The following is a 13,161-nucleotide window of genomic DNA, read 5'->3' on the forward strand; positions in this document are numbered from 1 at the left end:
GAGCCAAGCCCTCGTCATCTTCTTTCTCCTCTATCTTGCGTCGGATCAAATCGCAGCATTAATCGCTCCTCATGAGTAATTACACAACACGGCTGCTGATGTTGATGACTCTCAGGGAATAATTTCCGCTGAAAAAAAAAAAACGCACCCGCCGCGGTGGCTCCGTGGTTAGAGCGCTCGGCTACTGAGCCGGAGTTCCTGTGTTCGAACCCAGCCGGGGCGGCCGCGTTTTGATGGAGGCGGAACGCAAAGGCGCCCCTGTGCTGTGGGATGTCAGTGCACGCTAAAGATACATATAAATTGTAAATTGGTTTTTGAGGAAAGGAAATGGCGCAGTAACTGTCTCACATATCTCGGTGGACACCCGAAAGGCGCGGGTTCGATCCCGGCCGCGAAGGTTGAATTTCTTTGGAGGAGAAATTCTAGAGGCCCGTGTACTGTGCGATGTCAGTGCACGTTAAAGAACCCCAGGTGGTCGAAATTTCCGGAGCCCTCCACTACGGCGTCTCTCATAGCCTTAGTCGCTTTGGGACGTTAAACCCCATAAACGAAACTAAACCTAAACCATATCTCGGTGGACACCTGAACAGCTTCGTAATGGAAGGGAGGAAGGTGGTAGAGAAAGAAGACAGAAAGAGGTGCCGCAGTGGAGGTCCGCGGATAATTTAGACCACCTGGGGATCTTTAACGCGCACTGACATCGCACAGCACTCGGGCGCCTTTTGCGTTCCACCTCCATCGAAGCGCGGTCGCCGCGGTCGGGTTCGAATCCGGGTACTCCGGCTTGGTAGCCGAGCGCCTTAACCCCCGAGCCACCGCGGCGAGTGCGCTAAAGATCCCCATCCGGTCGAAATTAATGCCGTAGCCCTCCACTACGGCACCTCTTTCTCTGTTTCTTCTTTCACTTCACCTTCCTCCCTTCCCTCACAGCGTGGTTCGGGTGTTCATCGAGATGCGAGACAGTTACTGCGGCATTTACTTTCCTCGAAAACCTATTTGAATTTGCAATAAACCGCTTGTTTTTTTGTATGAGCGCTGCTTATTGCGAATCTTGAATTCTGCACATTTTGCAGTAACCAGCTGGATTGCATGAGCCTGCATGGTTGTCGATACCTGTTCAAGAAATCAGTCTTGCTTCCGGCCGAATTCAGCCATTACTATCTCGACCTGGTTCCGCCTCAACGGGAGAACTGTAGCGCACAGGTGTAACTGAAGGCTTCGCTTTGAAAGAAAAAAAATCAGCGGAAACGGCGCAGACAGTGCAATAACAGATTATTGATACCTCGAATTCCGCCATTACTTCCCCGATCTGGAACAGCCTCAACGTCACTGTGCTTCTGTAGCTTCATCCCTTGTGCCTTTACTGTCTATGCGCCGTTTTCGCTGGTTTTATTCTTCCAAAAAATCACCTCGCCCAGCTCTAGATTCTACTGAAGTCTTCCCGGCCGGAGTACCGTGCAAAGCCAGTCTCTGAAAAGCGGAGTACAGCAACGCATTTATTCAAAACAGAGAGAGGGTTTATTGACGGGAAAGGCGGAGAGGTTAGCCTGAAAAATGAACATCTGGCCTGCTACTCTGCAATGGGGAAGGGGAAGAGGAGAAAAAAGAGGGTCACGATGGGGAATGATGATGATGATGGAAGGAGGCAGATGCGAAAAGACCAGGCATGCGGGTATGGTACACAGATTATAAAGCTTCGCTTTATTGGCGTCTTCCTCGACTGTACCAGTACGCACAACCAGAAATAAATCCATCAAGTGGAAACCATGTCACAAAACTCTTGAATCACATCAAATTTTTTCGCAACCCTTTAGGGTAGCTTTCTCGAGTGATGAGGTAATCAAAAGCAACCCCCCGTCTCCGACACTGTTCAGGGCGTGCCCCTGATCCAGGCCTGCAGGAGAGGGGCGTTGGTGACGAGTGCAGCTGCGACATCTTGGAACACCGGGTCAGTGCCCGGAATCTGGAACGTCGTCTGGCCGTACGCCTTCACCTGGAAGACAGATTACAGTTCCGTCAACCGACTCGCTTTGGTGGCGTAGTTTCCATCTTATGAATTCGCATATATGTGCACCGACGGGCATACTTCAAATCACAAGTATTGGAAATGACAATAGTTGTTGTCGTAATAATGTGTGTGTGTGTGTGTGTGCGTGCGTGCGTGCGTGTGTGCGCGTGTGTGTGTGTGCGTGCTTGCATGTGTCGACAGTTCGAGAGGATGAAATCCTTTTCATCGAGGCTGCCTTAGGGCCTATATCCAATCGTACAAGAGCCCTCACCTCGGTGGTGTAAGTGCAGGAATAGGAGAGATGCAAAATGGTAAACGCACAGAGATCAGAAGCTTATGGGTTTATAAAGTAAAAAAAAGGGGGGGGGGGGGAGGATTGTTGGGCTTTCCAGCACAGATGACGACGCCTGCCGGTCGTCAAAGAATTCTCTCGGTAGGAGAACTCAATTCTAATCTCGCTTAAAGAACAGCACTACATAAAACGGTGCTACGGCGCAGTTACCACCACACCTCCGGAGACTGGGCTACGTCAATCTCCGCACGACTTCCGCAAGCACATTCCTTCTGATAGCTCTTTGATTTAAAATGGAGGTGTGACTACAAGAAAAAAAATTGTCATAAATTTTGTCTGATTTTCAACTGCGAAATAATGAAGAGTGATGAAATTTTCAAAAATGGAATTTCTTACGCCGCGTGCCGCTGACAATAACTACGAACTAATTTCGATATTTCGAGTCCTGCAACATTTTGGCATCAGCAACTTGAGTGAGCCGTGCTATGCGGCCAACTTACGGCGTCAAGCTCGACCTGCGTCCGAACTGCGCGCAAAATGGCTGCGTTCTTTACAGCGATCTTGTACTTGGCCTCCCTGAAAAGAGATCGACACGATTAGTAAAAAGGATGAGTGGGCATGTCCCTCGATAAGACTGTCATCTAAAGGCCATGCGGCATGGCACACCTCCGCTGCGGGTTGTGCTGTTGTACCTAAGGCAAAGAGCATAAAAATCACCCCATAAATGCTTTTTAGAGCTTTCACCGAAAGCGGTAAAGGGACAGCACATTCATCGCAATGTTGCAAACTTCACACGTTACTTCTTGTATTATAGCGGCGAGCTGCCACGCCACAGGACAGAGCCTTGGCGCGCTGTACCCAAGGAGTACATAGCTGGCCATTGTGGCCGCAGTTTTTAATCTGGAATTTCAGGGAAGCGGTGATAGTATAGTGGAACGCACTGTATAGTGTTGCAGCTGCTGCCAATGTTGACAGTAGCCTCAAAAACCCCTGTGCGGCAGGCATACGCTAATGACGAGGCCCGACCAGGGCGGCAGCAAACACAGCATAGAATGTTTCGAGTAACACGTGCTGATACGGATGTTGATGTGTCAAGATTCGTCACAGTAAAATGTTGACCTTTACACTTGGCCACCGTGGTATGGTGGAGGGAACCAGTGGACTGGGGATTTTTGCAGAGAAGCACCGGGGTTGCAAGAGGTGGACAGTAAGGTGTTTTTTTCATAAGTGTTGTTCCTTATAAACAGAGGCATCGGAAAAGAACTATCTGTGTAGTCCTGTATTAGACCTCACTATGGGACTAGCTAACCAGACCGGAGGATGACTCACAGTGCACAAAAGCCTTGAAGTCAGAAGAATCGTTTGGAGTGTTATTAAAAGACTATGACCCGAGGCGTGGTCGGCGGTGCAGGTGCGTCTCCGTGAGCCGTTTTCGATGGGCAAGCGTGCGACTAGAGTTTCGGATGGCTCGTAACGATCCGTTGGGACACGGCGTCACAACTTATTGTAACGTCTGCGCTTCGATATTAGAAGGATTGAATTAAAACGTCGGCATTGCGATTCGCAGGCGCGCAAAGGTAACAATGCGCATCATACAGTGCAACAGCGAGTGATGACTCACATTAAATACACGAATGGCATCGAAAGCTCCCTTGCCGCCAATCTACTAAAAGATTTGGTGTCATTCAGTGAAAAAGCACGGAGGCGTTAACAGCGGCAGTGGCTAGCCCTTTCAGCGCGCATCTACCGGCACTGGAAACAACGATGTTTGGACAAGCAGATGAACATGCGGCTTCCTGAAGTATCTGTGGTGCTACCAACCCTAAGTTGATGTCAAGAAGACATATGTCGACGAAGCCCGAGTTGAGGAAATGTAATACACGTTCCAACAGGATTTTTTCCAGGACCCTTCGTGTATGAGCCTGGCAAAAGGAAAATAATTTCCCAGAGCTAACTGGTACCTTTGTGGCCGCTTTTTCAGTATGCAGTTGCACGGCAGCCTAAAAAAGTTACATATGCGTGCAGGAATAGACAGGGTAGACCAAATAATTTACTCAGCAACGTCCTCCATTCAGTTATGAAGAATTTTAGTGATGCTCAGCATGGATGCCATCTGAGCGCTACATTCCCTATGAGGATCACGAAATTTCAGGCATCATGACAGTTTAGCTAAGCAGTCTAGACACAGTGTTACCACCTGCCTGCTATAAGGTAACGACAGTGCAGCGTACAAGTACGGTTGAAAGAGGAGAACACAAGCGCTGGCTTTTTTTTTTTTTTTACCGTCCTTGTTGGCCGCGCTGCTCTTCCCGGAAAGAAAAATGAAATAACCATGCCCAGACTACTACCCTGGCCCATTCCTTATTATGTAACATGCCAGCAGGTGACGCGGACGCTGTCAGGTTTGACACATAAATAACATCATATGTCTTTAAAAGGTGCGACCTAAACATGAAGACAAGACGACAGATGATACCACACCGAAACAGTGTAAAAAGAGCGCCTCTGCTAATGTAACAAGGAAAAATTCAAGACACACTCTCTGGACAAAAAGCATCGATAATGTAGCGTTTACCAGTTGGGGTTCTCGGGCTATGCCGACAGCGCAGTGGTGACACGTTCTGTTGCGGCTGTGCAATAAGCGAGTTGGAAGGAGCGAGCTCAGCGCCGAGTTTGTAGTTTTATAAGTAACTTTGACGGTTAATTTTCAACTCTAGCCAGACATGGGCCTGAGTGAAGAGGCGAGCAAGCTTCCTTTGTATTGGCTGGTTGCGAAACTTGTACGTGGCCAAGTAAATGACTAAAATGACATTGAAAGAGGGCGAAGATGCCCCGCTTAGACACCCCTCACCGCTATGCCCCATGTAGCGCGCCTCCACTCAGCAGTGGATGCGTGTTATTTCAATCTAGAAACGCGTTCCAAGGTCTCCGCTGTGCTGTGTCTGCAGGTAAAAGGTAGCGGCATCTTACTCCGTGATCTTTGCTAGAGCTTTCAGCACCGCCTGGCGAAGAACATCTGACGCACGGACTTGGAACCCGGCAAGATCAGCCTGCAGTGCCGTTTCAGCAGCCCTGCACAAAACGGGAGTGGGGCTTACTAAGGGTGAGTCGGTTTTTAGAGCATTTGAGAGATAAAGGTGTTAATTCACTCACTCCCGGTAAAATAGACACTGCTGTAGAAAATGCTGGCTGATTTCTTGAGGAGAAATTTGATGAAAGCGGAAATTTAGTGATGGACGTCTTCTGGTGGACCACACCGCAACAAGGTGGTGTTTTGCAACGTTGGTGGCTCTGTATGGTGCGGCACGAATGCATTACTTTCGATTTGTGAATTTTGTATTCATTTAGTCAATCTTTACGCGACCGTTGATAATAATTAGTACCTTCTTCTGTAATTACTTCTGGACAGACCATAAATTCATCGACAAAAGAGAGCGCTTTGGTGAAAGAGTATTAGCACCCCACACAGGGTGCTAATACTCTTTCGCTCTTTCTTTCGCTTGTGTATACGGCTCATCGCGTTACCGAAGACGCGGATAATTCGTGCCTTGCCAGTGATGTCATCGCGACCGTGGCCTGCGGTTGTAGGTTCGGCGATTTGTTGGCTGTCGAAGACCCCACGAGCAAGAGTGCTGGGTCGCACCCCCTCTTGAGTGCACAATCTAGTTATTTGAACTGCAACCGTAGGTTATCAAACCTCGCAGCTATTACGTATATGCATCACTGGAGGCCCATTTGACTGTGGCATCAGTGAGCGGCCTAACATCTGTGTCACATTATTCAGTCGTGCCCAGTTATAACGAATTTGGCGGTCGCGTGGATTTCGTTTACTGTATCAGAAGTTCGTAGTAAGTGGGCCTCTCAATCTAGAGCCAAAAATACTATGTCACACAAAATAGGCATTAGGTACTTTAAGAAGTACATTGCAAAACTCTGTCTTCAAAACTGACCCCTTCGCGGTGCTTTCCAAGTTTTTCATCAGGGTCTTATGTGCTGCCAGCCGATACTCTTGCTACCGACGAGCTGCTTTACGAAAGTCACATAAGAAATCGTGGTCGAAGCGTTGACACTAACTGGTGGCAGGTTGACAAAGTTTTACAGTGACGAAGCTAGCGCAGCGCATGAGCTTGCATATTGAATGTACTTTCTGCTTTCTTCCTGCAAGCAGCCGCAGTGCCGTAGACCGAGAGCTGACCGGGTAGGGGATGAATGCCACGTGACCGACTGCACCAGCAAGGTAGTACACCGTACGCGACTGGTTTCGAAACTTCTCAAATTATAGCCACTAGTCGCTCACCGGCTGCGCGCTAAAATTTCGCTTTCAACGCTGCCCCTATCTCGCGTTGGCGACGTTTCTGTTTCCAACCGCTTTGCACAACCGGCCCACACGCACGCCTAATTGACCTTGTAGCTCCTCGGCTCTCGTTTGGCCGGCCGTTAACTAAAGCTTTAGTTCCGTCGTTTTCCGGTTGTCGCAACATTATTTTCGGGACGCGATGGTTACAAGGGTCGGGTAACGCTGTTTGGCCTCTGCGCAGGGAGGAAGCACCAGTTTTTCGGTACTAGGGCAGAATTAGCGGCGTCGTCTTGTTCACTCTATCCGATTGGTGCGGACACAGTTGTTCGTTTTTACTGAAATGCAGGTCCATAGCCTTAATACGTATTTTGACGGTAGCTTTGCCCTCGTTGGAAGTAAGCGAGCGTTCATTGTAACTGCGGCCGTCACAAGTGGGCTTGACTGTAATCGCTGGTTTCCCCTTGTGCGCCTACTTACTTTTCTATTTTGGCGTCAGCGATGCTCTTGGGCACGCACGATGAGAAAGCCAGGAGCATGTTTAGCGGGGCGCCCTGCGTCTTGGCATCGAAGGTCGCTGGGTCGGCCACCTTGGAGCCCATATAGCAGGCCACTGCGTCCGGAGCGACGCCGGTGTCCGCTGCTACTTTCCTGCGTGTGATATCTGATATCAGTTCAGGCTCATGACCAAGCGGTAGGACAGTCTTGATAAGCGCTGTATCAGCAGAGGTGTCTGTGAATGAAGCCCACTCATAGAGTAATATAGAAGTAAAGAGCGGACACTCCCGTAGGCCCCAGCGGCCGACTTTTGAGCACAGCGCACCTAGCGGACCCGGGGAAACGCACTGGCTTCAGAGATGATAGGCCTAAGCAGGAATCTTGGAGGCTCTACTGTCAAAACCTGGTGGTGGGCATCTGCCCTTGACGCAGCTTTGTTGCTTCTTTGGAAGTGCTTAGGAAGAGCCGCCGCCTTTAAGGCCGACAGCTGCAGCTTCTTGTTGGACAGTTCACGGGGTGGAAGAAACAACCGTCGCAGCACCACAGCAGTACACAAAACGGACGTGCCCACGAAGCTTGCAGACGCCGCAAAAAAATACAGCCGCTCACACCGTCGGTCCGTCGCACACTGCCGCCTGGGCGTGCTTGCCCGTTGGCTTGACGCACTTAAAAGACGCCGCTGTTGCTGACGTAACTGCGACCGTAGGCATAGAGAAAGATATTGGTAAAGAGCGGACACTCCCATAGGGCCCAGCGGCCCATTTGACTGCAGCGCACCAAGCGGGTGGAGTCTCATAACATCCGGTTTCGATTTCAACGCGCGCAGTTTGAATGGCTGCATGCGCTGCGCCTCGCTGCCTGGGACGACTTCCGGTTCCGGTTTCAGGGGCGCCCGGTTTGAATGTTAGCATACGCCGCGCCCCGCTGCGCCGTTGGCAGCGTATAATTAAACAGATTTCGAGTGCTTTTGACCAGCCATGAACGCAGCTGCATCACAGCCTTTGCCAAATATTAGCACTCGACAAAAGACACCAGGTTTTTAGTGAAATGAGAACATTTATTTTGTGCAACATAAACAAAGCCGTGGGATGCGGAAGATGGTTCCTGGCCTCCTGCTCAAGGTGATCCTGTTGCGGCACCACGGCACCAGCAGGTGTTGCCGACGGGTGGCATCACCTGAAAAATTCGCAAGTATGGTCATTCTCAGTCACCTTATATTGTAACTGTAAACAGTGAAAAGGTGCGAAAGCGGCGAGGGAACGAAATTACGAGCGGAGTAAACATGTTTTTGCGAAACTCGCGTGCTGAACGTCGTTGCGCAAAGTACAATACACATACCGTACTACACGGCAGATACCAATCAGCTTTTTGCAAGCATTTCTACATTCCCCGACGTTATTGTCTACCTTCGAAAACCTAGGTGGACAGCAGAGTACGCGGTTTGTTCGAGAATATTTCGTACAAAGACGGCCGCAACACGGACTACGAACCAGAAGTACACAATGTGTTAGGAGCACTGAGAAATACACGGGTGCAACGTATGTTTTAAGAAGCATAGAAAAATTGAACTATCGGCGCAACAGTTCTTGGTTTTCAAGCTCTTAAGAGTTTAGAAAGCCCGACGCGTTGCCTTTTTTGCCGGTTTTCAAAAGCGCATCCCTGTGTTGTCAATGCACGGGCGAAATGTGCGTTTCCACGAGCGCAGATAACGGACTCTTTCACACGTACTACATACAAACATACGTACTACAAGAGTAAGGTTTTCGAGCTTTTCGTGCGTCATCTTTTTTTTCCACCAGTCTTGAAAACTACGGTCCCGTACTTGCTGCGCGGGAACGGTCGTCTTCGCCGTTCGCCCACTTTCAAAAAAGTACATTTTAACCTTACACCGACAAATGTCACCCATAAGAAGTTACATATTGTCGGGGGCCATACAAAAACGTGACGTCCCGAGAAAGCGCGAAACCAAGCAAAACAAACCGCTAGGCACAGCGCGTCGGGCCACAGGCCGTGGGCAGGTTTTTTTTTTTTTGTTTCTACGCACCGACCGGCTAGGCTGCATCATGCAGCATCATTCCTCCCGCCGCTCCCGCCACGGCGTAGCATGACACAGCGTGCGCGCGCCCTTCACAACTGCGCCGGCGTACTAAGCTAGAGTGCTCGAAATGCAGCGTAATTTTGCATAAAGTGCTTGAAATGTAGCGTACTTTTGCAAAAACAAAACATTCCTTCCTTGACGTTGTCACAAACTGCAAGAATGCCGTGAACAACAGCCGGCTGGCCACAGAGCGAGCGCGCCGCTTCACAAACTGCAGACAGGCAACGGCAGCCGGCGCGGCCGCCTAAATTGCATGCAATACAGCGTACTTCGACAAATAAACATTTCTCACCTTGCCGCCGTCATAAACAGGAGGAGTTCTGCGTCGAAGGGCAAGAGAGACGAAAAAAATTGCGGTCTGCCCGCACGAGCAAATACGCCGCACGCTTTCACGCGCACAAAACAGCCCACACGATGCTCCGTTGTCTGCCACTCGGATGGGTCTGAGCCGCCGCGCCGGCTACCCGCCCGCGCGCGCGCGTTTAGAGACTGGTGGCGCCATCCTGGAGTTGGAAGATTATCTAGTGGAGGAGGAGGATTGCGCGTCATTTCCTGGGGCCAGATTTCGCCGAGTGTCCGCTCTTTACCAATATCTTTCTCTATGCCGTAGGCGCGCAGCGCACGTCACTGCAAGCCAAGATATGCCAAGACCATACTCTTTTTCTTTTTTGGATGGATGGATGGATGGATGGATGGATAGGAGCGCCCCCTTTGAAACGGGGTGGTGGCAATTGCCACCATGCTCAGCTTTTCTTTCTTTATTATTTTTTTTGTTTACTGTGTTGGCAATTCTCATTAAGATTCTCCATCAACTTTGCCTACGGTTTCCTACTATTCTAACCTTATGCCACATCTCTGCTTTTCAGCCACCAATCCTCCAATCGCTTTTTGCTGACTTCCACTGCAGATTTATTTACATGACCATTGTTATCTTTAAACCCTAGGGCCTCAGAAAGAGTGACTGTGCCTGCATCGACATCCGGATGGATACCATCACATTTGATTATGAGGTGTTCAATTGTTTCCACAGATCTACCACACACTGCACATGTGTCATCTTCTTCGTTAAATTTCTTTTTGTAGCTGCGCGTTCTAAGACACCCTGATCTAGCTTCAAAAAGTAGGGCACTGCCTCTTGAGTTATCATAGAAAAATTCTTTCCTGATCTGCCTTTTCCAGAATCGATATAGTTCTGCACTATGTTTCTTTTCCATTGAATTCATCCAATTTTTAACTTCCGCGTTTTTAACCTGTCGTTCAATGCTCTTTCTTTCTCCGTCCTCATGACCGGCATACTTACTGGTTAGTTTTCTAGTTCTTTTCCGCCACTGTGAGTCAACGTTCTTTCTGTATAAATATTTAAATACCTTAGCTGCCCATCTGTTATCGTCCAATTTCCTCAGGCGTTCTTCATATAGTATTTTACTCTTAGCTTCCCGTGCCTCGAACGATGCCCAGCCCATATCCCCTTGTACTGCCTCGTTTGTGGTTTTGCCGTGGGCACCTAGTGCTAATCTTCCAACAGCTCTCTGATTTACGTCTAATCTCGACTGAACTTCTGCCCTTAAGCACAGAACCGCATTGCCGAAAGTAAGTCCCGGCGCCATTATTCCTTTCCAAATACCTCTTAGTACTTCATATTTGTTGTTACCCCATAATGCCCTATGTTTCATTATCCCGGCGTCTCTTCGTCCTTTTGCCCTAAGAGCCTGTTCATGCTTTTCCGTGTATATCTGCCCTTCGTTTAGCCATATCCCGAGGTATTTGTATTCGGCCACTTTGGGTATTTCGTGGCCTTGTATTGTAAGCACCTGATCAGTTGTATCGTTAAAAATCATCACACCTGATTTAGTTGCGCTAAAACTGAATCCTAGAGCGTCTCCTTCGTCTCCACAGCAATTAACCAAAGTTTGTAAATCTTCCTGGCTATCTGCTTTATTTGCACGTTCAGTGCCATCTGGCGGAAACGGGGAAGCGCCGAACTCGGCCGCGAAAGGGCCCGAGTGTCCGCTCTTTACTTTTATGTTACTCTATGGCCCACTTTCGTTCCTGCCCTGGCTGCCTGCGTTCGTGTTTTCCCTCGGCGAGAACAGAATTGGCGACGACCAAGGGATAATGCTACGATTCCGAAGCGAGGACCGGCGCAGCGGCTGAAGCGGAACGGACGACCGGACCACGAACAGAAGGCAAGTATTTCAGTATGTCAATATCAGGGGCTTCGAAAGGTTTCGGAAGCCCAGCGTTAAACCTAAGAAGCGACAATATTAAGTCGTACTTCGGGAGGTTTCAGAATTTAGTGGCACTTAACGAGATCCCGGAGACAAAAGAAGGTGAGGTACTTCTTGAACGTAGTAGGCAGTACAGTGTACGAGGAGCGTGTGAAAATTTTAGTTTCTGACAGTCTGACAAGACCTTTACAGAAGGCACTAGAACAGCACTTCGGTCTCGAGTGTTCAGTAATCTCCGAGCGTTGCAAGTTCAGCAAGCGCACGCAGCAGAAGGAGAAAACGTCGGACTTCATGACGGAACATAAACACCTGGCGCGTAATTGCGAGTTCAAAGCATTGATGTCTTGAGGGATCTATTCTTGGCAGGATCGCGCGACCAGGTGACTCAAAGGGTATTGTTCGCAACGGAAGGCTTGACCTTTGAAAAAGCCTGCAAGATTGCGCTCGGAAAAAATTTACTGCAAGCGAAACTTAAGAGCTACATTCCCATGCAGAAAGCTTCACCGATTTAAATGTGGTCCGAGGGAAGGCGGTATCGAAACCGAGGCCATGGGCAAGTAAAAAAGAAAAAGCGTACAAGAAAACAGCTTGTTATCGCCGCGGAAAAGGGCACGATTCAGACAAGTGTTGGTATCGCGATGGAAGTGGCGCGCATGTGCGAAGATTAGGCATTTGCACTAGATTTGTCAGGGAAAGAAAACCCGTCCGAAGAACTACGCGGAAGCGACAGACGAACAACCTGATTATTTGCAGACCTATCACGTCGTGCTATCTTCGGGGCACGGAAAGCGAGGCTACAAAGTTTCAGCGCAGATTGAAGTGAAAACTATCTATGCTTTTGGATACAGGTGCAGCTGTCGCACTAATGCCGGAAAGTGCGTTCAAACAATCGCTTTTGCAGATTAAACAAAAGCCAACAAACAGTTTTATAAAACATACACAGGAGAGCCTGTTAAGCTGAGAGGAAAGGCGACTGCAAACGTGGAACGTAACGGTTGCCGAATTTATCTTCCACTGCATAAGTTGTAGAGGACGAGAGAAAAGCTATGCCTACCCTTCTAGGCCGGGATTGGCTTGAAAAGCTGTGGCTTGACTGAAAAATCGTCAGTACCATCACAGAAAACGTTGACCTAAATTCTCTACGGGGAAAATTTACGGAAGTTGTTCGGGCAACACCGGGAGTGATTCGCAATTTCGAAGCCAAAATATCCATAGATCCCAACTGCACGCCTATATTCTGTAAAGGCCCCGCCGCGGTGGCTCAGCGGTTACGGCGCTCGGCTGCTGACCCGGAAGACGCGGGTTCAACCCCGGCCGCGGCGGCCGAATTCCGATGAAGGCGAAATTCTAGCGGCCCGTGTACTGTGCGATGTCAGTGCCCGTTAAAGAACCCCAGGTGGTCGAAATTTCCGGAGCCCTTCACGACGGCGTCCCTCTAGCCTGAGTTGCTTTGGGATGTTAAACCCCAATAAACTAAACCTAAACTATATTCTGCAAAGCCAGATCTCTGCATTTCGCTACTAATTAAGGCGCAGTCGGCGAAGAACTTCGAAAGCTGGAAAGTCGAGGCATTTTAAAGAAAGTAGCAAGGAGCAAGTGGCCCACGCCCATCGTACCGGTTCCGAAGCGCGATGGTGGAATCAGGATTTGCGCAGACTACAAAGTAACAATCAAGTACTCAAGACGGATTGCTAGCCGTTACCGATTTCTGAGGATATATACTCGATGCTAGCCGCAGGTAAG

General features: G+C 49.2%; 1 protein-coding gene across 1 annotated transcript in view; it reads right to left on the reverse strand.

The window, feature by feature from the left end:
- Positions 1–1,732: 1,732 nt before the first annotated feature.
- Positions 1,733–13,161, reverse strand: part of LOC149341456 (uncharacterized) — a 74,518-nt gene continuing 63,089 nt past the window's right edge. The window contains exons 20-23 of the mRNA XM_089542861.1: positions 7,075–7,245; positions 5,271–5,372; positions 2,801–2,876; positions 1,733–1,993 (exon numbers count right to left, since the gene is read on the reverse strand). Of these exons, the coding sequence (XP_089398987.1) occupies positions 1,871–1,993; positions 2,801–2,876; positions 5,271–5,372; positions 7,075–7,245 (472 nt within the window). The 3' untranslated portion in view covers positions 1,733–1,870. The remainder of the gene's footprint in view (positions 1,994–2,800; positions 2,877–5,270; positions 5,373–7,074; positions 7,246–13,161) is intronic.

Source organism: Amblyomma mixtum, chromosome 5 (assembly GCF_055824585.1).
Source record: "Amblyomma mixtum isolate Tamu chromosome 5, ASM5582458v1, whole genome shotgun sequence".
Lineage (NCBI taxonomy): Eukaryota > Metazoa > Arthropoda > Arachnida > Ixodida > Ixodidae > Amblyomma > Amblyomma mixtum.